The sequence below is a fragment of the Nycticebus coucang genome, chromosome 3 (genome assembly GCF_027406575.1).
Source record: "Nycticebus coucang isolate mNycCou1 chromosome 3, mNycCou1.pri, whole genome shotgun sequence".
NCBI classification, from domain to species: Eukaryota; Metazoa; Chordata; class Mammalia; order Primates; family Lorisidae; genus Nycticebus; species Nycticebus coucang.
In genome coordinates this window covers 104,605,747-104,632,146 of record NC_069782.1, presented here as the reverse complement: position 1 = coordinate 104,632,146, position 26,400 = coordinate 104,605,747, and the positions used below count along the sequence as shown (strand labels likewise).

Genomic DNA, 26,400 nt, shown 5'->3' with positions numbered 1-26,400 from the left:
GCCGTGCGTGGCGGCGGCGCCGGGGGCGTGTTTGCGGCGCGGCGCCGGAGGAGGAAGTGGCTTGGTTGTTGCTCCCTGTGCGCCCGCAGCTGGCTCCGGGGGAGCAGAGAGGGGCCGTAGTCACCGCGGCTCCGTCGCGCCTCCCCGCTGCTCCCCTCCATGTACCCGGGCGCCGCCGCTCTCCTTCCTCAGGCCGCCGCTTATCCCGGGGTCTATGGAAGTAATGGAAGGACCTCTCAACCTGGTGAGTGGCCCACAGAGGATAGCGTCCGTGCTGGGTGCCTCAGGAGTCTCGTCCTGTCCCCTGCGCGTTGGCTAACCCTGGAGGCCAAATGGGTTGTGTAGGGCAGGTAGCAGCGGCTGGGGGTTCAGGCTGTCACTGGCCCCACAGTGGCTCCGGGCATACCGCCCCAGACTTTCTCCACCTCGGGGATTCCCGAGAAGTTCCAGGCGCCCCCTGCCGCAGGGCCATAGGCTAGGGGCTGCCACCAGCTGGGGCTGCCACCTCCTCTTGGGCCCGGGGAAATGCTTCCTAGCGCCACGTAGCCACCTCCCTGCAGCCCGGAGACTTCAGCCGGCAGGGCAGAATTGGTGTGTAGTAATTACTGGCTTTAACTTGTAACGTAGAGGGTCTGAGTGTAAGCCTCTCACTTTAACTGATGTAGTAATATTCCTTCCCAGCCCCATTTTTCTCTTTATCCATTTCCCACATACATTCTGATGCAAAAACTAAGTCTTCTCCCCAAGTAAGTTAAAGACAACTAAGAAAAAAGGTGTCCCTCTTTTTAGTTCAGTTTCATCAATTTAGGCATCATGATTTTAGTTCAGTTTCATCAATTTAGGCATCATGAAAGTACAATAGATGTTTGGCGTTCCCAGAAAAAGTGCTGGTAGCCTATTCCTTGTTATGTTTTTAGGTTTTTTAGGTGTTGCAATTAAAAAACAAACAAACAAACAAACAAAACCAGAGAGAGCCTGCCAACAAGAAACACGAGTTCTTTGCAGACTCACCACAACATCTTTTAGTTTCTGGAGAGGATACCCATTTTGGATACAAAAGTCAAATTACTTAGGTTGCTTACAGGAAGAACTTTTAAACTGCAGATTTGCAGTTTCTTTGCGATGGTGGGATTGTAAAAAAGGACCGTGGAGGATTATGTTCTCTCTTTGTACTATGAAGACTGAAGTCTTGAAAGGGCTTTGGACTGGTTCAAACCCCTCTACAGAAAAGCAGTAGAGCCCGGTGGTTTAAGGAGTATACAGGTAGATTCTGGAGCTAGATTGCTTGAATTTGTATTCTAGCTTTGTTGTTTTATAGCTGTGCAACCTTGGGCAAACTATTTGATCTCACGCTGTTTCATGTTTCAGGTTGGTTGTGAGGATTAAAGGAGTAATTACGTGTAAAGCACTTAGAACTGTACTCTATACTTACTATAATGGTTAGCTATTATTATACTAGACCTAAGCCTTTAGTTTAAAGTCAACTTGTACAATTGAAGTTTGGACTTGTTGGAACTTTAAAAATCTGAGATTCTGGGACCTAAAGGTGTGGTTCCAAATCACTGGTAGCAGTTTAGCTACTTTGAGGAGCTCTTCCCAGTTTTGTTAAGTTGGGTCCTGTCCTCATTGGTAAGAGTTGTTTACACTTAGGAAGAGTTAGACTATATTTTCGAGTTTTAAAAACTAGAGAGATGCCTTGCACCTGTCTTTGTTTTTAAGGTGACATGTAGTTTACAATAAAATATAATGGATGGCTCAATACTGAGACTTCACAGGAATATTATTAGAAATAACCAGCATCTTAAAAAGTGCTTCAAAGTTCAAGTGTTCTTGCAAAATGACCATTGGTTCGGTTCCAGTTAGCTTCACTTTATTTGGCTGAAAGCTACAGCATAATTACAGCCAACTGCCCCACAAGTGTGTGAGGGCTTATGGGAAGACTGGAACTGGGCAACAATTGTAGATGGAGCTGCAGAATCACCAGTTTAAGAAAAATTAGTTAACTGGTGATAATAGTATTTAAATAATCCTTTTTATAGGAGGAGAATTTTGAAAAAGAGTTCTCTAAAGCAGGCTAGCATAATTCCATAATCCAGCCATAAAATTTATATGGGCAAGTATCAGAAATTTGGCATCTTGATTTCTTAAACCATTTGAGAGTTGAAAGATCTGATTTCCAGCCTGGTTGTTTATTGAAAGGTAACATTAGAACAGAGATTGACATTTATGTGAATTATTTGACTGTGTTGCTAAGTCAAACTAATGACAGGCTTCTGTCACTCAAAGTTGTTACTCAGTTTTAGGAGACTAGGGTGTTTTGAAAGCTGTCACTTTTATGTCAGAAGACACTTAGTATCTAGTTGATGCCACAAGAGATATAGTTCTCTGTGCTATGATTTCGTGAGTGCCTTTGAAAATCCCACAAACTTGTATATATGAGCTTTTACTCATGATCTCGTAGTGTAGTCCAAATTTATTGTAAGAGGATTTATTTATTTTATTTTTATTTATTTTTTTTTTTTTTTGCAGTTTTTGGCTGGGGCTGGGTTTGAACCTGCCACCTCTGGCATATGGGGCTGGCGCCCTACTCCTTTGAGCCACAGACACTGCCCCTGTAAGAGGATTTAGTATGTGAATTTATTTATTTATTTATTTATTTATTTATTTATTTTGTAGAGACAGAGTCTCACTTTATGGCCCTCGGTAGAGTGCCGTGGCCTCACACAGCTCACAGCAACCTCCAACTCCTGGACTTAAGCGATTCTCTTGCCTCAGCCTCCCGAGTAGCTGGGACTGCAGGCGCCCGCCACAACGCCCGGCTATTTTTTGGTTGCAGTTTGGCCGGGGCTGGGTTTGAACCCGCCACCCTCGGTATATGGGGCCGGCGCCTTACCGACTGAGCCACAGGCCCCGCCCAGTATGTGAATTTATAATCATGTGTCCTCAGAGCATCCTTGGAATTTTTTAAGAAGTTTCCAGTTTTACAGATGGTTTAAGTCTAGACTGAGAGAAATTAAGTACTTAGGTCAGTGACTCAGATACATTATGGATCACAACTTGTTTATTGTGATCTCTTTCTACCAGTGCTTTTACATTAATGTATTCCTTATTTTCATTTCAGTGTGGTCCTTATCTATATTGAACTGCACATTGTTTGTTGGCATTTAGTGCCTCTGCTCTAGTATTGATTTTTTTTTAATTGGATTTGCAGTAAGTGCCTGAAGACTTATTTCCTCGAGTGAATTTTTATGATCTGCAAGAGACTAGTTTAAAATACTCATTTTAGGGCGGCACCTGTGGTTCAGTGAGTAGGGCGCCGGCCCCATATATCAAAGGTGGCAGGTTTGAACCCGGCCTGGCCAAATTGCAACAAAAAATAGCCGGGTGTTGTGGTGGGCGCCTATAGTCCCAGCTACTTGGGAGGCTGGGGCAAGAGATTTGCCTAAGCCCAAGAGCTGGAGGTTGCCGTGAGCTGTGACACCACAGCACTCTACCGAGGATGACAAAGTGAAACTCTGTCTCAAAATAAATAAATAAAATAAAATATTTATTTTAGGCTGGGTGAGGTGGCTCATGCCTGTAATCCTAGGGCTCTAGGAAACCAAGGAAGGTGAGTTGCTTGAGATCACGAGCTCCAGACCAGCCTGAGCAAGAGTGAAACCCCACCTCTACTAAAAACAGAAAAATTAGCTGGGTGAAAAATCACCTGAAGTCCTGGTTACTCAGGAAGCTGAGGCAAGATGATCGCTTGAGTCCTAGAGTTTGAGGTTGCTGTGAACTATGATGCCACGGCACTCTACCCAAGGCAGCAGAGTGAGACTAGTTTTTTTATTTGTTTGTTTATTTTGAGACAGAGTCTCATTTTGTCATTCCTGGTGGGATGGCTTTGACATCTAGCTCATAGCAACTGTCAGACTCTTGGGCTCAAGTGATTTGCTTGCCTCAGCCTCCCAAGTAGCTGGGACTACAGGTGCCTGCCACAACGCCTGGCTATTTTTAGAGACAGGGTCTCACTGTAGCTCAGGGTGAGCTCAGATGATCTGCCTGCCTTGGCTTCCCAGAGTGCTGGGATTACAGTTGTGAACCACTGCGCCCAGCCCCAGAGTAAGACTCTTGTCTCCAAAACTAAATAAATAAATAAGATAAATAAACATTTTAATATATAATACAGATAAGGTATTTAGTTTTCTGGTTTTGAAGTAGGTCAATAGAAAAATGTTCTTTCAATAGCCGGGCGTTGTGGCGGGCGCCTGTAGTCCCAGCTACTCGGGAGGCTGAGGCAAGAGAATCGCTTAAGCCCAGGAGTTGGAGGTTGCTGTGAGCTGTGTGAGGCCACGGCACTCTACCGAGGGCCATAAAGTGAGACTCTGTCGCTACAAAAAAAAAAAAAGAAAAATGTTCTTTCACTGAAAAAAAGTAGCTAGACATTGTACTCTGAGTAAGTTTATTTCATCAATTTTTTGGAGGTCAATTTTTAATATGGCAAAATGGTAACATACCTGTAAAATAATTTAGTGTATATTTAGGCATTTCTTTACATACATTTAAATTTTGTCAATGTGAGTGCTGGTAACATTAAAACTTGTGTGAGTAGTATCGAATTGTTTGGTTTGCTGCTGACTTAGAAAAGTGATGGCAGATCTTTATTTGTAAGTGACCATTGCTCACTGCTTTTCCTACCTCTGTTGCAGAGGGCAGGGTCTATGTAACTGCTTGACAACATTGTTTTCTTTTCTTTTCTTTTTTTTTTTTTGAAACAGAGTCTCATTATGTGGCCCTGGATAGAGTGCTGTGACATCACAGCTCACAGCAACCTCAAACACTTGGGCTTAAGATATTCTCATGCCTCAGCCTCCCAAGCAGCTGGGACCACAGGCACCCACCACAACACGTGGCCGTTTTCTGCTGCAGTTGTCAACTGCATGTAGTGTCTGATGCCAATCTGATGCTGGGACTATAGGCAGTGGAAGTTGTTCAAACCCGCCAACTTCAGTGTATGTGGCTGGCACTGTAACCACTGTGCTACCAGGTGCCGAGCCTTTTTTTTTGGAGACAGAGTCTCACTTTGTCACCCTCGGTAGAGTGCTGTGACATCATAGCTCACAGTAGCCTCAAACTCTTGGGCTCAAGTGATCCTCTTGCCTCAGCCTCCTGAGTAGCTGGGCTACAGGCATGTGCCACAACACCTGGCTATTTTTAGAGATGGGTTCTCACTCTAGCTTAGGCTGGTCTCAAACTTCTGAGCTTAGGCGATCCACCCACCTCAGCCTCCCAGAGTGCTGGGATTGCAGGTATGAGCCACAATGTCTGGCCAGCCACATTGTTTTCTATATGTTTGGCCTGTAAGTGCTGAGAGTACGTTGAAACAGCTTCCCTTGGATCGGTCAGTTCTCACATCATGTGATATGGTTAATGAAGCCTCTTGCTTCCACGATTCTCATCTAAGAAAAGAATCAGATATCATTGTCCTAGGAATAACCTTGCACATACCTGGAATCAACTATTTATGTTAACTATGTTAGCAGCAAAATCTTTAAGGTAAAAAGAGGTTATGTATGGTTTGGCGCCTGTAGCTCATTGGCTAGGGCACCAGCCACATACGCCAGAGCTGGTGGGTTCGAATCCAGCCTGGACAACTGGATGACAACTACAACCAAAAACAGCCAGGCGTTGTGTCGGGCGCCTGTAGTCCCAGCTACCTGGAGGCTAAGGTAAGAGATTGCTTAAGCCCAAGAGTTTGAGGTTGCTGTGACGCCACAGTACTCTACCCAGGGTGACATAGTGAGACTCTTGTCTCAAAAAAAAAGCCCCTTGTTGCCCTGAAGAATTCTAAGGAAAATTTATCCTATGTCATGAGCTACACTGGACCTAATGGAAGCACTCTGGGAAAAGGGAGTAGAGCACTGAAATATATCCAGCAATTATTAAGTGGTGGGATTGGCATCAGACACTACATATATTATTTATCTTGTCCGCTTAATAGCTAGATGATATATTCTCCCCATATTACAGATAAATTTGAAATGTGGAGTCAGTGGTGGTAATGGAATTTGAAAGCAAGATTTCTAAATAAAATATTGACCTTCCAGTGTTTGCCCATCCATTTTGACTGTGATCCACAATGAGAAATGTTTTTCTTTTCTTTTTTTTTTTTTTTTTTTTGAGACAGAGCCTCAAGCTTTCGCCCTGGGTAGAGTGCCGTGGCATTACAGCTCACAGCAGCCTCCAACTCCTGGGCTTAAGCCATTCTCTTGCCTCAGCCTCCCAAGTAGCTGGGACTATAGGCACCTGCCACAATGCCTGGCTACTTTTTGGTTGTAGTTGTCATTGTTTGGCAGGCCCAGGCTGGTTTGGAACCCACCAGCTCTGGTGTATGTGGCTGGTGCCTTAGCTGCTTGAGCTATAGGTTCTGAGCCAACACAATGAGAAATTTTTAAAGCTTGGTAACATTTATGTTTCCTCCAGAGCTGCTATATTATAAAAGGTGCCTCCTGGAATTATGCAGAAATGCAGGAGCCCTTAAAACTTCAACAAAAACAAAAACTTTTTGGTATATATGATGCAGTATGTTATTTGCCATTAGATTTTCTTTTTGGTCACACTTGGTAGAGTGCCATAGCATCACAGCTCATAGCAACCTCAAACTCTTGAGCTCAAGGGATTCTCTTGCTTCAGCTTCCCAAGTAGCTGGGACTACAGGTACCCACCGCAAAACCTGGCTATTTTTAGAGACAGGGACTCGCTCTTGCTCAGGCTGGTCTTGAACCTGTGAGCTCAGGGTAATCCACCTTACCCTGCGCCTGGCCTTACTATTAGAGGTTTTTAATACAAGTTGTGACCCACTAAATTGATTTCATAACCCACCAGTGTGTTGTATCCTGTAATTTGAAAGAAAGCTATACAAGATTCTCACTGTCTTCAAAGCAGATGGAGGCAGTTCTGAAAAAAAATAAGCTAAAGCTAAACTGGAAATTGAAGAAAAAAAGATGCAGGAAGAGCAGCATGTAGGAGAAGTTGATCCTTAGACTTAAAATTAAAAAGAGGTCTTCCTACAATTTTCTGACACGGGAGCAGCAGTTATCTTAAGTATAATTGCGTTACATTAGTTAGACAGTTTAGTGCTTATGTTTGGAAATACTGCTTTTACCTGTCTGTAGGAGACTTGTAGTGAAATGATTGTGAAACGGGGAGCGAATGAGTTTTCTCCTTTGCTCCCAACGGAGGATCCTACTGTAAGGTCAGGCATTCATTAGATTTTCCTCTGTTGCCTTTTTGGTATTTTGTGCACATGGTATTCCTTTTCTTTTCATCTTTGCATTATAGCTTTCCCCAGGGAACAGAAATAAATAAATGAATTAAAAATTGTAAGAGATAATGCTGTTTTCCTTTGGGAAAGATATTGAACCTGCATTTCTAAAGCAGTTAGCATGTAGAAGTAGAAAGTACTTGTCAGTGAGGGCAGTCACTTAGTAACCTAGTTGATAGGATTTTTGTTGGTTGAAGATGATGGAAACCCATTATAAATTAGCTTAAGCCAAAAGGGATAGTTTATTGGATTCCGAAGAAAGTCACAGGAAGGGAGGAGGTACAATGTGGGTGGGTCTAGGAACATATGGATCTTGTCACGCAAATGTAGGGCTCTCCTCTGCCTCTTCAGAGTTGACCACTGTTCTCCTTTTCTCTGCAGACCTGTTTCTACCTGGCTAGCCTCTGGATGTTAAACTTTCTTGATACTCTTTGTCCTGAGTTTGAAAACCTGAGGAAGGGATTATTTAGGTGTCCAGAAAACAAGGTAATACCAGAACTTGTGCAAGGATCTTATGGACTGCCTAGGAAGAAAAGCAGTGCACAGAAGGAGGCAGGACTGTTTTATTTTGAATACCAGAGAAACACATTTATGGACTTGTTACTTTTAGTGGCTATGATTCTCCCAAGAACAGTATTTTTTTTTTTTTTTTTTTAGAGAGAGAGTCTTACTTTTAACTCTCAGTAGAGTGCTATGGCATCACAGCTCACAGCATCCTCAAACTCTTGGGCTCAAGTGATCCTCTTGCCTCAGCCTCCTGAGTAGCTGAGACTACAGGGGCTTGACACAATGTCCAGCTAGCTTTGCTATTTTTAGTAGAGACGTGGTCTTCCTCTTGCTCAGGTCTGGATTCCTCTGGTCTGGAATCCTCCTGACCTCAAGCAATCCACCCGCCTCAGCCTCCCAGAGTCCTAGGATTACAGGCGTGAGCCACTCCACCCAGCCCCAACAATATTTAAAGAGATCAGTTTTAATATGTGAAATCTGTAAAGATTATTTTTAAAACTAAGCATTATTACCAAAACAGGTTTTCTACAATATTTTAGTTTTTTTTTTTTTTTTTGTAGAGACAGAATCTCACTTTACTGCCTTTAGTAGAGTGCCATGATGTCACAGGACTCACAGCAACCTCTAGCTCTTGGGCTTCAGCGATTCTCTTGCCTCAGCCTCCCGAGCAGCTGGGACTACAGGCGCCCGCCACAACGCCCGGCTATTTTTTGGTTGCAGTTCAGCCGGGGCTGGGTTTGAACCCGCCACCCTCGGTATATGGGGCCGGCGCCCTACTCACTGAGCCACAAGCGCCACCCAATATTTTAGTTTTTTAAAAATGCAATTTAGGCTGGGCGTGATGGCTCACATCTGTAATCCTAGGACTCTGGAAGGCCAGAGTGTCTGGATTGCTTGAGGTCAGAAGTTCAAGACTAGCCTGAGCAAAGTGAGACCCTGTCTCTGCTAAAAATAGAAAAACTGGCAGGTGTTGTAGTATGCACCTATAGTCCCAGCTCAAAAGAAGGTCATTTGAGCCCAAGAGTTTGAGGTTGCTGTGAGCTATGATGCCACGGTACTCTACCCCAAGGTGGCTGTGTGAGACTCTGTCTCTAAAATATATATATATATTAAAAATGCAATTTAGTCTAGTCCACTCAATTACATCGTCAGCTTTTTTTTTTTTTTTTTGAGACAGAGTCTTACTATGTTGACCTCAGTAGAGTGCTATGGCATCACTGCTCACAGCAACCTCAAACTCTTGGGCTTAAGAGATTCTCTTGCCCCAGCCTCCTAAGTAGCTGGGACTACAGGCACCCACCACAATGGCCGGCTATTTTTTGGTTTTAGTTGTTGTTTAGCAGGCCTGGACCAGGTGCAAACCTGCCAGCTCTGGTGTATGTGGCCGGTGACCTGCCCACTAAGCTACAGGTGCTGAGTTGCATCGCCAGCTTCTTGACAGCAGGTACCTCCAGCACTTCTGTTGTCTTTCATGGTACTTAGCAGCATAATGATGGGCTTTTTGAGTGCTGTGTACCAGGTACCATTCTAAGCACTGTGATATTTCAACCAGTTTAGTTTTTACAACTCTCATTTTAGAGATGAAAAAAAACTGAGTGTCTAATAAATGTTCAAACTGCAATTTGAACCTAGGCAGTCAAGCTTTACCCAGTCTGCACTTGATAGATGTCTAATAAGAACTTAATAGGAACTATACTTTTTTTCCCTTTTTCTTTTTCGTTTTCTTTTTTTTTTCTGAGACAGAGTCTCACTATGTCACCCTTGGTAGAGTGACATGGCGTCACAACCACAGCAACCTCATACTCTTGGGCTTAAGTGATTCTCTTGCCTCAGCCTCTCAAGTAGCTGGGACTACAGGCACCTACCACAACGCCCAGCTAATGACAATGCAGTTGTCATTTTTCCTTTAGCCGGCCCGGGCCAGGTTCTAACCCGCCACCCTTGGTGTATGTGGCCGGCGTCCTACCCACTGAGCTATGGGCACTGCTCCTTTTTTTTGAGACAGAGTCTCAAGCTGTCACCCTGGGTAGAGTGCAGTGGCATCGTAGCTCACAGCAACTTCCAACTCTTGGCCTCAAGTGATCCTCTTGTCTCAGTTTTTCTTTCTTTCTTATTTTCTTTTTTTAAGTATAGATGCGGTCTCCCTTTTGCGCAGGCTGGTTTCAAACTCATGAGCTCAAGCTATCCACCTGCCTCGGCCTCCCAGAGTGCTAGGATTAAGGAGTGAGCCATTGTGCCTGACCTGTCCTTTTTTTTTTTTTAGGTTTTTGTTTTTTTTTTTTTGTAGAGACGGAGTCTCACTGTACCGCCCTCGGGTAGAGTGCCATGGCATCACATGGCTCACAGCAACCTCTAACTCCTGGGCTTACGCGATTCTCTTGCCTCAGCCTCCCGAGCAGCTGGGACTACAGGCGCCTGCCACAACGCCCGGCCCTTTTTTTTTTTTTTTTTAATAGGGAATTTGATTGCTGTGGCATCACATAACCTAGAGGAAGTGTGTGTTTTTATTGGGATTATAATATTTGAATATAATGAGGTATCACTCCATAATTGTCAGAGTGATTAGAGATTAGACTTTTACATGGGGAAGTTTTAAGGAGTTTGGGAGAGCCATGAGGTCCAGCTCTCAAACTGTTTTTTTTTTTTTTGTATACAGCACTTCAAATAACACTTTATTTTGCTTTCACAGAACTTGAAGTTTAGTTATGGAGCCACATAAATAATTAAGCACAAGGGGCTCGGTGCCCATAGCACAGTGGTTACGGAGTCAGCCACATACACCGAGGCTGGCGGGTTCAAACCCAGACCAGGCCAGCTAAGCAACAATGACATCTGCAAAAGAAAAATAGCAGGCTCTGTAGTGGGCGCATATAGTCCCAGCTACTTGGGATGCTGAGATTAGAGAATTGCTTAAGCGCAAGAGTTTGAGGTTGCTGTGAGCTGTGATGCCACAGCACTCTACCGAGAGTGACATAGTGATATTCTGTCTCAAAAAAAAAAAAAAATTAAGCACAAGGCAAAAAGTAGTTGAAGTCATCAGAGACACATAGATTATAGAAACATAGTATTAGATTGAGGTAACCTCAGCATCTCATTCCTGTCACTTCAGCTTCACCTGGGTAGAATCAGAAACCCTCCAAAACTGCGGAATCAGAATCTGTATTTTAACCAGATCCCCAAGTGATTTGTATTCTCATTAAAACTTCAAACATTGCTGAGTGCAGTAATCCTAGCACTCTGGAGGCCAAGACAGGTGGATTGGGTGGACTCAGGAATTCGAGACCAGCCTGAGGAAGAGCAAGACCCTTTCTCTACTAAAAGAGAAAAACTAGCTGGTCATTGTGGCGGGCACCTGTAGTCCCAGCTACTTGGGAGGCTGAGGCACTTGAGCCCAAGAGTTTCAGTTTGCTGTGAGCTGTGATGCAACGGTACTCAATCCCAGGGTGACAGATTGAGACTGTCTCAAAAAAACAAACAAAAGAACACCACCTTGAAAAACATAGATCTAGTACAAATCCATAATTTTATGGGTGAGAAAATAGGCCCTGAAAGTTAGTTGACAGGTTGGGATGCCCACCACTGTACTAATGGGGAAGATGCTACAGGTTAGATGACTTAGTGGGAGAGCAAGAGACCGATCCCAGAGAACGTGGTTCTTGGTAGCAGTAGGTCTACATTGGGCCACCCTTGTTAAGAGGAGCTTTGGGATTTCCAATAAGTTTTCTTTTTTTCTTTTTTTCCCCCAGAGCTCAGAAAGGTAAAGGCACGGGGGATTCACCCCTTCCATTCATTTTTTCCTACCTAGACCCCTTACTGATTGAGAATACCACTTTCTTTAATAGTACTATCAAAACATGTCCATTAGAGAAATGTTAATTGCTCATATCTATTATTGTCTTCATCACATATATTGTCTTCCTAAAGATCTGTGTCATTTCTGGATATTAGAAAATAGTCATGGGGCGGCACCTGTGGCTCAGTGAGTAGGGCACCAGCCCCATATGCCGAGGGTGGCAGGTTTAAACCCAGCCCCGGCTAAACTGCAACAACAAAAAAAATAGCCGGGCGTTGTGGCGGGCGCCTATAGTCCCAGCTGCTCGGGAGGCTGAAGCAAGAGAATCGTGTAAGCCCAAGAGTTAGAGGTTGCTGTGAGCCGTGTGAGGCCACGGCACTCTACCCAAGGGCGGTACAGTGAGACTCTGTCTCTACAAAAAAAAAAGAAAATAGTCATGTGTGGCTTGGCACCTGTAGCTCAAGTGGCTAAGGCACCAGCCACATACATCAGAGCTGGCGGGTTTGAATCCAGCCTGGGCCTGCCAACCAAAAAATAGCCGGGCATTGTGGCGGGCACCTGTAATCCCAGCTACTTGGGAGGCTGAGACAAGAGAATCGCTTAAGCCCAAGAGATGGAAGTTGCTGTGAGCTGTGACGCCACCGCACTCTATCCAGGGTGACAGTTTGAGACTCTGTCTCAAAAAAACAAACAAAAAAACCATACTTCAGAGAAACGCCAAGATTAAAGGTATTCTGGGCTTGTCTGCAAAATATACTCAGAATAAAACAGGTGTAGTAATTAGCACTTCCAGGAAGGTGTGCTGTTTGCATTTTGTAAGGAAGAAACAAGCCATACTCTTAAAGCCAAGATCATCCCTTTTAATTGTTTCAGAGGCTTTTACTCCTCAAATAGTGATTAAACAAACTCTTCTGTAAGTTCAGTTTATTCCTGAGAATAATAATGGGTCACAAGAAATGACAGAGGTCGTAAAATAATGGATGAATTTTAACCATGGAAGCTTGAAGTGAGCAAAAAATATGTTCAGAACACGACTATTTTCTTTCTTTCTTTTTTTTTTTTTTTTGAGACAGAGCCTCCAGCTGTCATCCTGGGTAGAGTGCTATGGCATCACAACTCACAGCAACCTCCAACTTCTGGGCTTAAGCGATTCTCTCGTCTCAGCCTCCCAAGTAGCTGGGACTACAGGCGCCCGCCACAATGCCCAGCTATTTTTTTTGTTGCAGTTTGGCCAAGGCCGGGCTTGAACCCACCACCCTTGATATATGGGGCCGGCCTGAAGTATGTTTTTTTTGAGACAGAGTCTTACTTTGTCACCTTTGGTAGAGTACTGTGGCATCATGCCTCACAGCGACCTCAAACTCTAGGGCACAAGTGATCCTCTTGCCTCAGTCTCTTAAGTAGCTGGGACTATAGGTGCCCACCTCAACACCTAGCTAGTTTTTCTAGTTTTGGTAGAGAACAGGGTCTCTCTCTTGCTCAGGCTGGTCTTGAACTCCTGAGCTCATACAGCCTGCCTTGGTCTCCCAGAGTGCTAGGATTACAGGTGTGAACCACTGCGCCCGGCCAAATTTGACTAGTTAGGATACCTCATATAAAGTTTATAGTATTTGTCTTTTTATAACTGGCTTTTTTTCAACTAGAAAAATGTCCTCAAGTTCATCATCCATGTTATGTCATGTGTCAGAATTTCCCTCCTTTTTAAGACCAACTAACATTCCATGTGTGTATACTATATATTTTTTTTTTTCATTTATCTGTTGATGGACATTTGGATTGTTTCCACCTTTTTGCTATTGTGCATAACGCTGTTATGACTGTAAAGTGCTTTCTGCTTTTTTTATGAAGCTTTGCTAAATCATAGAGTTTGTTAGTGATGAAAACATTACACTAGTAGGCAGTACCTGTGGCTCAAAGGAGTAGAGCCCCGGCCCCATATGCCGGAGGTGGTGGGTTCAAACCCAGCCTCGGACAAAAACTGAAAAAAATAAAAAAATAAAAAATAATAATAATTTTTGGGCAGTGCTGTGGCTCAGAGGAGTAGGGCCCTGGCCCCATATGCCAGAGGTGGCAGGTTCAAACCCAGCCCTGGCCAAAAAACAAACAAACAAAAACAAACATTACACTAGTTAGAAAATTTTAGTTGATCTTTGCTTTTCTCTTGCCTAGCTAAATGTAATAATAATCTCACATAAGTTACAAGTTATGTGATTCCATCCGTCTATTTGGCCTTCTTTTGAGGTCTGACAATTAAGTTTGCAAACTCATTCTAGAGTAAGTGCCACATAACTCATTGCTGAGTATCACTACAGTCACATGGTTAACTCTTTGTCCAGTTGGTACAAATTCATAGTGAATAATCCTTCTGATTATCAAAAAATGTCTGCAACATTGCTTTAACTCTTGATTTGGACTGATGGAAATTTTTTTTTTTGGTCGTGGAGAATTGGTTGACATCCATTGTGCACTTTGACACTCTGTGTCAGTGTCATATCAGCACACCTGTGTTTCAAACACCAATGGCCCAAAACGTCATCTTGCCTCTCCAAAAGTTCTTCAGCTCTCTTTTGTTTTTGTTCATCAGTGAGCTCTTTCAGGACCATTTTTGCATACCCCTTTCTTTTGCCAAGATTTTCATTTAAGATTGTCTTACCTGTTTTTCTATCTGTGTTTATTTGGCCTGCTATGCTTCTCATAGCTGACAATTTTGATGCACAGCTCAACAAATTTTCTCAATGATTTTGTCAATTCTAATTACTGGGTGCCTTGACCTCTGTACATCAGTGACACTTTCTCTCCCCTTAAAAAAGAGTTTAATCGGGCAGTGCCCGTGGCTCCAGGAGTGGGGTGCCGACCCAATATACCTGGGGTGGCGGGTTCAAGCCCGGCCCAGGCCAAAACTGCAAAAAAAAAAAAGTTTAATCCATTTGTACACCACTATTTTCTCCATGGCATTATCTGCTTAAACTTCGGACTAACATGTCCCTGGTTTCACTTTCACTCTTGCCTTTTTTTTTTTTTTTTTTGTAGAGACAGAGTCTCACTTTATGGCCCTCGGTAGAGTGCCGTGGCCTCACACAGCTCACAGCAACCTCCAATTCCTGGGCTTAAGCGATTCTCTTGCCTCAGCCTCCCGAGTAGCTGGGACTACAGGCGCCTGCCACAACGCCTGGCTATTTTTTGGTTGCAGTTTGGCCGGGGCCGGGCTTGAACCCGCCACCCTCGGCATATGGGGCCGGCGCCCTACTCACTGAGCCACAGGCGCCGCCCCACTCTTGCCATTTTTAACAAGAAATTTAATGTTTGTTCGTTGCTGTAATTCAACGTCCAACATTCCTGGGAGGAGAGACAAAACATGAAACAACAAACGCCAGTCAGTAAGACACTGCCACACATTGGCAGGAACACAGCTGTGAGACACTGTTAGGCTTGTATTATGAAACCTTCTGAGCTGTTTCTACAATGCTTCCAGCATGAGCACATGGTGGCAAGTTCACAGACTTAATTGTCAGGCCTCATATTTAAAAGAGGGAAAGACATTCACAAAGTTGAAATCAGTGAAATAATGTATATTAGGCTCTTGGAATTCTTTTTTTTTTTTTTTTGTAGAGACAGAGTCTCACGGTACCGCCCTCGGGTAGAGTGCCGTGGCGTCACACAGCTCACAGCAACCTCTAACTCTTGGGCTTACGCGATTCTCTTGCCTCAGCTTCCCGAGCAGCTGGGACTACAGGCGCCCGCCACAACACCCGGCTATTTTTCTGTTACAGTTTGGCCGGGGCTGGGTTTGAACACGCCACCCTCGGCATATGGGGCCGGCACCCTACTCACTGAGCCACAGGTACCACCTGGCTCTTGGAATTCTTAAAGTGTAACATAAATTTAAGGAGGCCAGTGATTACTTGTCGCATTTACCTTACATTCAGGAGCATTTAGATTATTTGCTTTTTAGAATATCTGAATTTATCTTTGTTTTTTTGGTAAATTGTACCTGAAAAAAATCTACCCTATATATAAGATATTGGTATCATTATTACCTTGACTGTACAATTTCCACATTTTTTATTTTAAAAACAAATAGTAACTTTATTGTCAAAAGAGAAGAATGATACAAGAGAAACTTGGATTTTACTATTTGATAAATGATTTCATGATTATAGTCTTTTTTTTTTTTTTTTTTTCTTTTTTCTGAAGAGGGAGTCTTAAGCTGTTACCCTCAGTAGAGGTCTGGGACGTCACAGCTCACCGCAACCTCAAACTCTTGGGCTTACGCGATTCTTTTGCCTCAGCCTCCCAAGTAGCTGGGACTACAGGTACCCGCCACAACAGCTGGCTTTCTTTTTTTTTTGTTGCAGTTGTCATTGTTGTTTAGCTGGCCCGTGCTGGATTTGACCTGCCCACCTTGGTGTATGTGGCCGGTGCCCTACCCACTGAGCTATGGGCACCGCCTTTTTTTTTTCTTTTTTTGTGAGGTAGAATCTCACTCTGTTGTCCTGGGTAGAGTGTTGTGGCATCACAGCTCACAGCATCCTCAAACTCTTGGTCTCAAGTAATCCCCTTACCTTAGCCTCCCGAGTAGCTGGGAATACAGGCACCCACCACAACACCTTGATAGTTTTAGAGACAAGCTCTCACTCTGGCTAAGGCTAGTCTCAAACCTGTGAGCTGAGGCAGTCCTCCCTGCTGGGCCTCCCAGAGTGCTAGGCTTGAGCCACTGTGCCTGGCCATAAAAGGTGTTTTTTTTTTTTTTTTTAAAGTGTTACCTTATTTTGACTCAGAGGAACTTAGGTATGTTTTGTCTTCTAGGCTCATCAACAGAGCAGAAGGGCAGACCGTTTATTAGCTACAGGAAAATACGAAGAAGCTATTTCTTGTCACAAAAAGGCTGCAGGTGAGTGTTCTCAAGAAATACTAAGTTTAATACTGAAGGAAATTTCTTTCCCCTGGTATCTCTTATCACTATTTAGAATGAAAATCACAATATGTGTGTTGGCCTGCATGTGCAAGGTTAACACTGTTGACCCACCAGAACATCAGCTTTGATTATTTTTTAAGTGAGTGTGTTAAATTTCCTAGCTCCCCCTAATCCTGTCTTCTTTCTAAACCATGAAGATGTCATAAATACCATACTGGTAGATGATTGTTGACACAGCCCTCTGAGCCCAAAGATTCCTAAAGACAGAAGCTGACTTCAAGAAGTCTGTCACTTTATTTTATTCTAAAAAAAGAAGTCTGGGTTTCAAATTGTTGTTCATTTCAGGCTGTGAAAAGTAACTAATTCAATTCCAACCAACTCATTTTCACTGAGTTTCTATTTTTTAGATGCTGATAATACAAAAGCTACAAAGACTTTTGCCACCTGAAATGATGGAAGATTTTTCCTGTTTTTTTAGTTTCTTTTCTGGGTGTTCCATTTCTTCATGCATGCTGGTGATTGTTTTCATTTAGGTATAAAGTTTAGAATTGTTGGCTTCTTATCAAAGACCTAACTTTATCAGATCTTTGGGGCCTGTTTTGTTTAGCTCATTTTCTTTTGTCTGAGTGACAAACCAAAAAAGTTTGGGCAAGGGGGTGTTTTACTCACACTGCATCCAAAATGGATGTGGGTCATTTTTCTTAGAGTAAGCCTTGAAGTCTTTGTCATCCTCTTTTTTTTCCTCTGAAGGCAGAGTCTCACTCTGTCACCTGGGCTAGAGTGCCATGGTGTCAGCCTAGCACACAGCAACCCCAAATTCCTGTCTTAACGCAATCCTCCTGGCTCAGCCTCCTGAGTAGCTGGGACTGCAAATGCCCACCACAGTGCCCAGCTAATTTTTTTCTTTTTAGTAGAGACAGGGTCTTGCTCTTGCTCAGGCTGGTCTTGAACTCCTGAACTCAATCAATCCTCCCGCCTCAGCCTCCCACAGTGATGGAATTGCAGGTGTGAGCCACCATGCTCAGCCTTCCTGAACTCTTTCTGTTGTAGGCACTTTCTTTTCCCTCTAGGCCAGTATTATCAAAGTCAAATTCTCTTTCCTGACAGAGTCTGCCCCTTCCATGTTATTTTATTGCTGAAATACAGACTGTACATTCTGAAATAAATCGTTTTAGTTCAGTGACTTTTGCTTACAAGTCACTGATATTTCAGATAAAATTTCAAGTCTTATTTTTTATATAGAATTAGTTTTGCTACTGAAGTGTATCCCATGCATCTGCTGTAGGGCTGAGCACGTACTCCACACATCTCTGCATGTTTATGTGAGTTTTATGGGGGCTTTGCACAACATTGAATTTGTCAGCTAGTACTCTTTAACTCTTCTAAACCATATTTTGTTGTGAAACATTGTTTAATTTATAGTCCCTATAAAGACAATATATTATGTTTAATTTTTTTTATGGGGTTGAGGGGACAGGTCTTGATCTGTTGCCAGGGAACAGTGCAGTGGTGTTATCATAGCTCACTGCAGCCTTGGGCTCCTGGGCTTAAGTGATCCTCCTCCCACTGGCTCAGCCTCCAGAATAGCTGGGACTACAGAATATGCTACTGCTCTGGCTAATTTTTCTATTATTATTATTATTATTATTATTATTATTATTATTGTTTTTGTAGAGAAAAATACAGTTTTCTTTATTTAAGAAAACTGTGCAGTGGCTGGGTGCAGTGGCTCATGTCTGTAATCCTAGCATTCTGGAGGCTGAGGTGGGTAGGTTGCTTGAGCTCAGGAGTTTGAAACCAGCCTGAACAAGAGTGAGACCCCTGTCTCTACTAAAAGTAGAAAAATTAGCCGGTTGTGGTGGTGGATGCCGTAGTTCCAGCTACTTGGGAGGCTGAGACAAGAGGATCACTTGAGCCCAGGAGTTTGAGGTTGCTCTAAGCTGGGCTGATGACATGGCATTCTACCCAGGGTACAGAGTGAGACTCTGTCTCAAGAAAATAGAGAGAGAGAACCATATTGTGTACGAAGGCTATAGTAAATCCATACCTTTAGTTATACAGCCCAAATGGTCATGGTTACACATATATAACATGTTAAAATGGAATGAATCAACCTATGTTGTATGGAGAGCGAGGGGATGTTCTAAGTAAATAAAAGAGGGAATAGCCTGGGCTTAGCAGCTCCTACCTGTAATCCGCACTTTGGGAAGACAAGGCCAGAGGATCACTTGAGCCCAGGAGTTCGAGACCAGCCTGAGCAACATAGTGAGTCCCTGTCTTTAAAACAGAAAAATAAATAAATAAAAGGGAGAAAACACAGCTATGATTTAACAATAAAAATAAATAAATAAATGAATAAATAAAATTTAAAAAAAGGGAGAAAAGTTTTATTCCTAGCCCACTTCTTGTTTTTGATGACTTAAAACTATTGTTTTGTTTGAAATACGACCCCCACTTCCCATTCTGTAATATTCTCAGAAGTAGAATAGATGAAGGCACATTAGCTTTAATTATGGAAACAGAACTGAATGTGATTAGTAAATTTCCCTGAACAGATTGGGAATTTAGACATGGTTAAAAATAGCATTGTGTTTTGTTTTAGAGTGGAGTTGAAAATTTATTTGGTTGAAAAGAGCTTGCTTTTTCTAAAGTGACTAACAATTACAACTAGAGCTTATAATAGGTGTTTTAGGTTTTAGGAGGTATGGACGTAGATGTACTCTGAAAAGAAGGAACTTATTTGGAAATCGTTTTAGACATATAACAGGGAAAAGTCAACATCTTAAAAAGGCAAATAGGAGGCTCGGTGCCCATAGCTCAGTGGTCTGGGCGCTGGCAGGTTCGAACCTGGTCTGGGCCTGCTAAACAACAATGACAACTGCAACAACAGCAGCAAAGAAATAGCTGGGTGTTGTGGCGGGCGCCTGTCGTCCCAGCTACTTGGGAGGCTGAGGCAAGAGAATTGCTTAAGCCCAAGATTCTGAGATTGCAGTGAGCTGTGACACCACGGCACTTTACCCAGGGTGACGCAGTGAGACTCTGTCTCACAAAAAAAAAGGGAAATAGGAAGGAAAGCCAGAAGTGGGAGGAGTAAAGGGCAAATGAAGTTAGCCTGTGTCCAGCTCTCAAAGATCAAGCAGAGATTCCAAGACTTAAAATTTACCATGAGATTACATAGCTAAGACTCTAGCCTCTATGCTTTTTATAGTGTTTGTTTTATAAATATGTTCAAGTAAGAAGTTACTTGAGTTTTTTCTCTCCTTTGGGGAAAAATAGAATCTACTGTCAAGGTGGACAGTGGCTGAATGAAGTGAAACTGAGCATATGCATATTTCCCAGATAATCTGGGATAGCAAATCAGGAAGGAAAACACTGTCTAAATCTGGAAGCAGATGCCAAATTTTTTTCAGATTGAAAAAGGGTAAGTTTAAGAAGTCATAGTCTCCAGGGATTCACTATTGTTGGAAAAATCTTTTGCTTTAAACTTTTGGCCAGCAGCCATAACTGGATTGGTGTAATGCTCCCTTATCTGTCTCATGCAGTCCAGTTCCCTAAGTGAATTTCGTTTTATGAACAACAAAAGAGCAAAAGCTTAAATGAGGAGATTAATATTAACTATTGGTAAAGCTTAATATTCAAAATGAACATTGCAGAAGATGAACAGATTTCTCATCTTCAGTATATAAGCAGTAAATATACATTTATTTGTATTTGATCAACATTTTGGTTGAAAACAGATCTTAGTTGGGCCTTCCTGTGAAACTGCGGTAACATGAAAATGATTCTAGAGATCAGTCTTTATCATTCAGAGGTGATAGGTGATATTTTGTGCTTTGGTGTGAGTTTAACAGATTCCTGATAGAATAGTAACTGATGTTATTAATTAAAGAAGTAATAAGTTCTTCAGATTTTCCTGGGTCCTTTTTCTCATGATTTACTTAATATCTACTTTGAACTGTAGCCTTGTGTCATATTAGAAGGAAACAGTTTAACCAGAATTGTTTGATTTTTCTAAGACAGATATTAAACTTCTGTTTTGGTAAGCATTTGTTCCTGTTGTTAATCTGTGGCAAATCCATGATCATGCAATCAGATAATAAAAATTTTTTTTCTTTTAAGAAAATGGCCCAGTTGTAAGGTTTAAATTTGGGAAATACTTAAGTGAGATTTTTTGTTGAGTTATTTGTGCTTTGCGATATCCTCTTCTGTCATGTTATACAGTTTCAGCGTTCTACAGAGGGAGGCGTTTTTAAGCTGGTTTTGTGGAAACTGTTGTATTTGTTAGGAAAATGGATTTAAAACAAACTGAAGTGCAGACGGGACAAATGTATGCAGGCAACATTGGAAGGATGTCCAAGAACATTCCTGCACATCATATCAGAGCAATAGCAGAGCAGGAAGAATGTCTCAAGAGGAACAGAAATGGTATGCAGCTATACAAACTTAATACAGGAGCAAAAGATAAGGGAAAATTAAAGAAAAATACAAGTATGTTAAGTATGGCTAAACGCTGTTTTTTCTTGGAAAGGGCATCTACTTAATCTATATCTCAAGGACTGTGGTAGATCCTAAAAGTCAACAATTCCTACGTCATTTAGTCAGAAAAATCATTAAAATATTTAGATCAAGGCTCCGCACCCATAGCACTGTGATTACGGCACCAGCCACATACACCAAGGCTGGCAGGTTTGAACCTGGCCCAGGCCAGCTAAACAACAGCAACAACTGCTACAAAAAAAATAGCCTGGCATTGTAGCGAGCCCCTGTAGTCCCAGCTGCTTGGGAGTCTGAGGCAAGAGAATCGCTTAAGCTCAAGAGTTTGAGGTTGCTGTGAGCTGTGATGCAACGGCCTTCTACCAAGGGCGACATAATGAGACTCTGTCTCAAAAAAAGAAAACTTAGATCAAGACTGGACAAGTTGGGTGTGGTGGTGCAAGCCTGTAATCTCAGCACTCTGAAAGGCTGAGGCAGGCGGATTGCTTGAGCTCAGGAGTTCAAGACCAAACTGAGCAAGAGTGAGATCCCATCAGTACTAAAAATAGAAAAACCTAGCTGGGCGTTCTGCCGAGCGTCTCTAGTTCCAGCTACTCAGGAGGCTGAGGCAAGAGGATCACTTGAGCCCAAGAGTTTGAGTTTGCTGTGAGCTATGACACCACAGGACTCTACCCAGGGCAACTGAGTGAGACTGTCTCCAAAAAAAACCCCAAAGACTGGACAGAAAGAAATGCTTTGTAGTTATTTGTAGTTATGCTTTGTAGTTATCTGCAAAACGTCGATAAAGGAACTTAATGCAGCAATGAAGGTGCCGAAAAAGTTTATAGTAAGCAAGAGATAAAAAGTGATGATTGTGTATGATCCATTATTAATAATACAGTACTAGCCTGGGCAAGGTTGCTCACTCCTATAATCCCAGCACTCTGGGAAGCCGAGGCAGGTGGATTGCCTGAGCTACAGGTTCGAGATCAGCCTGAACAAGAGTGAGACCCCCATCTCAAAAAAATGCAGGGCATTGTGGCGGGCGCCTGTAGTCCCAGCTACTCAGGAGGCTGAGGCAAGAGAATTGCTTGAGCTCAAGAGTTTGAGGTTGCTGTGAACTGTGACACAACAGCATTCTGCTGAGGGTGACAAAGTGAGACTCTTGTCATAAATGATAATAATAATAATGCAATATTATTTATACCTCACCTTGTTCCAGGAAGGACATAAAATGTGTTACAGTGGAACAAAGGGTGACGCATAGAATGTGATTAAAAATAGGTAGATGAGGAAATCTGTGGAGGTGCAAATGGGAAAGGACTAGGATTATAGTTCACAAAATGTACCATGAATTCTTGCCCATTTATAGAGGAGAACTTGCCTTAAGCTTTCTTTCTAATAGCCCAGAGAAGAAAAGTAAGGATTTTTACATTGGCTATTTAAATTGAAACAAATTAAGTCACCTAGGATCTGATCCTAAGTGACAGAAAAGTTTGTTGAAGGTCTTCATAAATGCATTAAACTGTCTCCATTGAATTCCTTACAGTAAGCTTGGTGCCCTGTAACGCAGTGGTTACCTTGCCGGCCACATACACTGGGGCTGGTGGGTTCGAACCCAGCCCAGGCCTGCTAAACAACAATGACAACTACAACAAAAAAATAGCAGGGTGTTGTGGCGGGTGCCTGTGGTCCCAGCTACTTGGGAGGCTGAGGCAAGAGAATCACTTAAGCCCAAGAGTTTGAGGTTGCTGTGAGCTGTAACGCTATGGCACTCTACCCAGGGCAACATAGTGAGACTGTCTCAAAAAAAAAAAAAAAAAATTTAAATAGCAGGGCACTTGTAGTCCTAACTACTCAAGAGGCTGAGGCAAGAGAATGGCTTGAGCCCAAGAATTTGAGGTTGCTGTGAGCTGTGATGCTACGGCACTCTACCTAGGGCAACATAGTGAGACTCTGTCTCAAAAAAAAAAAAAAAAAAAGACCAGTCTCTTGTCATGTGAGGAATATTAAAACACTTCCTTTTACCTGTTAATTACAAAGTGATGACCCTTACATATTATTGTTTTTGTTTTTTTTTTACCAGCTTATCTTTCCGAAGCCATGACGTTGACACAGTCTGAGCAGGTGAGGCATGTGTTTAATATTTGCAGCAAGGGTTAGAAAGATTTTCTTGAGTAGACTTGAGTTGTGTATAAAATGTTGTCCCCCTCTCAAAACACTCTAGTCAAAAAATTTATTAAATAGGTAAGAGAAAGGTACTTCAGAAAGGAAATGAAAACCAAATGAACTGCTGTTGATGTCCCAGACATGGCATGAAGAAACTTCTGGCATTTTTAAAAAACCTACTGGTGGGCAGCGCCTGTGGCTCAGTCGGTAAGGCACCGGCCCCATATACCGAGGATGGTGGATTCAAACCCAGCCCCGGCCAAACTGCAACCAAAAAATAGCCGGGCGTTGTGGCGGGCACCTGCAGTCCCAGCTGCTCGGGAGGCTGAGGCAAGAGAATCGCTTAAGCCCAGGAGTTGGAGGTTGCTGTGAGCTGTGTGAGGCCACAGCACTCTACAGAGGGCCATAAAGTGAGACTCTGTCTCTACAAAAGAAAAAAAAAAAAACCAACTGGTTACTCACAGATCTTAGATCATCAGATGTACCCTTTAGAGACTGTTCTTAGGACCTTTCCTGGTCATTAGCTCACACAGATGGACTACCTTTTGCTTGTCAAGATTGTTTAAAACTGAACAGTCTCCCATTTGACTTTGGTTGAATTCTTAGGCAATTCAAGTCCTTTTAAATTAGTCTCACCAATTGCTTTAAATGTCTTCTGTGTTGGGGAGGGCCTGCCTAGGTTTTTTTTTTTTCTTTGAGATAGAGTCTTACTTTGTTGCCCTCGGTAGAGTGCTGTAGCATCATAGCTCACAGCAACCTCCAACTCTTGGGCTTAAGCGATTCTGTTGCCTCAGCCTCCCGAGTAGCTGGGACTACAGTGCCCGCTACCTTGCCCAGCTATTTTTGTTGTTGTTGTTGCAATTCTCATTGCTGTTTTAGCTGGCCAGGGCCAGGTTCGAACCCACCACCCTCAGTATATGGGGCTGGCACCCTACCCACTGAGCCACAGGCGCCACCCGGGCCTGCCTCAGTTTTAAAAATGCCTTTATCCAAACACGATTTCTTGATTATTAAAGTGGCAGATACCTAGGAGATGGTCACTATTTGTCTGACTGAATGAAAGTGATCATTCTGTAAGGGATATCACTAGCAGGAAAAGCTACTCAAAACTGAACCAAGGGAACTTAAAAGTTGTGTTCTGTCCCATGCACGTCCTTTGACAATAGAGAATATAGTTCTATAACATGGGTGTTCATTGAGCCTTCTAAACACACTGTTAATAGGAAGATTTTTTTTTTCTTCTGTTTTGAGACAGTCTTGCTCTGTTGCCCAGGCTGGAGTGCAGTGGCCCAATTGTAACTCACCGCAGCCTGAAAGTCCTGGCCTCAAGTGATCCTCTCACAAAGTGCTGGGGTTACAGGTGTGAGCCCTCGAGCCTGGCCAAGACTTTCTTTTTAATCATTTGCAGAGTTAATATGTCTAAAGAGGGAAGATTTCTATTTTTGGTAGAAATAGGTAAGGCACATTTAGTGTCTTGATTGAGTATAGAACTTTTGACTTTCTTATTGAATAGGGTTTGTTTATGAATAAAAGTGTTAGCTTAAGACCTAGTTATTTTTAACAAAATGTGAAGTTTTATTCATTTGCAAACATAGTATATAAATTCTAAGTATTTCTGAGTTATTCTGAAAGTAGGATCTTGGAATAGTATATTTTGGATATTACCAAAGAGACTTAATATTAAATTCTTTAATTGTATCTTTTCTATGTAATAGGCTCATTTGTCACTGGAATTGCAAAGGGATAGCCACATGAAACAGCTCCTTCTCATCCAGGAGCGGTGGAAAAGGGCAAAGCGTGAGGAAAGATTGAAAGCGCAGCAGAACGCAGACAAGGATGTGTCTTCCCATCTTCAGACATCTCACAAACCCTCTGCTGAGGATACAGAGGGCCAGAGTCCCCTTCTTTCTCAGAAGTACAGCCCTTCCACAGAGAGACACCTGCCTGAAATTCACGGTATCTTTGACAGGGATCCAGACACACTGCTGTTTTTACTTCAGCAAAAGAGTGAGCCAACAGAGCTGTGTATGGGAAGCAAAGCCCCAAAAGATGATAAAACAATTATAGAGGAGCAGGCAACAAAAATTGCAGATTTGAAGAGACATGTGGAATTCCTTGTGGCTGAGAATGAAAGGTTAAGGAAAGAAAATAAACAACTAAGGGCTGAAAAGGCCAGACTTCTAAAAGGTCCGATAGAAAAGGAGCTGGAAGTAGATGCTGATTTTGTAGAAAAGTCAGAGTTATGGAGCTTGCCACCACCTTCAGAAACCGCTGCAGCCTCTTCAACTTGGCAGAAGTTTGCAGCAAATACCGGCAAAGCCAAGGACATTCCAATACCAAATCTTCCTCCCTTGGATTTTCCATCTCCAGAACTTCCCCTCATGGATCTCTCTGAGGATGTTTTGAAAGGACTCATGAATAATTAAAATGGAAGGGCATAGATGAGGTGAGAAGAGGAAATACTACAATACAGTTAATTCAGCAAAAAAAAAAAAAGGGAAAACCACATATAAGGGTAATCCCAGAAATGCTTCATCATCTGGCCTACTGTGGGAGAGGAAGCATTGCCAGGACTTGGAAACAGTCACTGTGAAATATGTCGCATATCTGATTCACTGACTTGAGCTAATGATTCCAACTCAGCAGACACTAAATCTTGGAGGTTCACTTTCTCCTGATAAAAACCAAATGGCTACCTGGAATAATTTTTTCAAGCAACAATTATTTTTCTTATCTTCAGGGTTAAAATATGTAAAAGTATGTTATGTGTAATTAATCTATAATGCCATAAATGATAATGCAAAACCTGAATAGTATGGTGGCCTGGTGGGCTGCCTTATATTTGAAACATGCTTCTTATCATGCATCGACTGTATGCATTCTGTCATGCACATTTTGTTTGTTTAAATAAGGTGTGTAAGATACACACTTTTCTAGATGAAACTACATGTGCCACACTTTGCACTACTCATAATGATAACCTCAAGACTATCAGGAGAAATATTTAAATTTCCATTTTATGAAGAAAAGAACCAAATTATTAGTTACGCTTTTTTAAACAAATTACCAGTTTACATAATTAATCAGGGTGCATTTTAAGTTCTAACTTTGTTTATTGTATAATGCATCATTTGAAAATACCAAGGAAATGGCCTTTGTTTTTAATGATGCATGAGTGGAAGTAATGCTAGTTGGCAGGATTTGATTGTAAGAAATCAATAAAGTAATTGTGTTTTA

At 42.4% G+C, this 26,400-nt stretch overlaps 1 protein-coding gene across 2 annotated transcripts; it reads left to right on the top strand.

The window, feature by feature from the left end:
• On the top strand, window positions 1-26,400 carry NRBF2 (nuclear receptor binding factor 2). 2 transcript variants are annotated; one of them, XM_053582222.1, is made up of 5 exons: window positions 31-244; window positions 16,413-16,497; window positions 20,807-20,946; window positions 23,081-23,121; window positions 24,879-26,400. In XM_053582222.1, exons 1-5 carry the CDS (start codon window positions 160-162, stop codon window positions 25,587-25,589), a joined length of 1,062 nt encoding a protein of 353 aa, XP_053438197.1. In that variant the 5' UTR covers window positions 31-159; the 3' UTR covers window positions 25,590-26,400. The 2 variants fall into 2 exon arrangements, with proteins under 2 accessions (XP_053438196.1, XP_053438197.1); XM_053582221.1 differs by lacking the exon at window positions 20,807-20,946 and having other exon boundaries at window positions 1-244.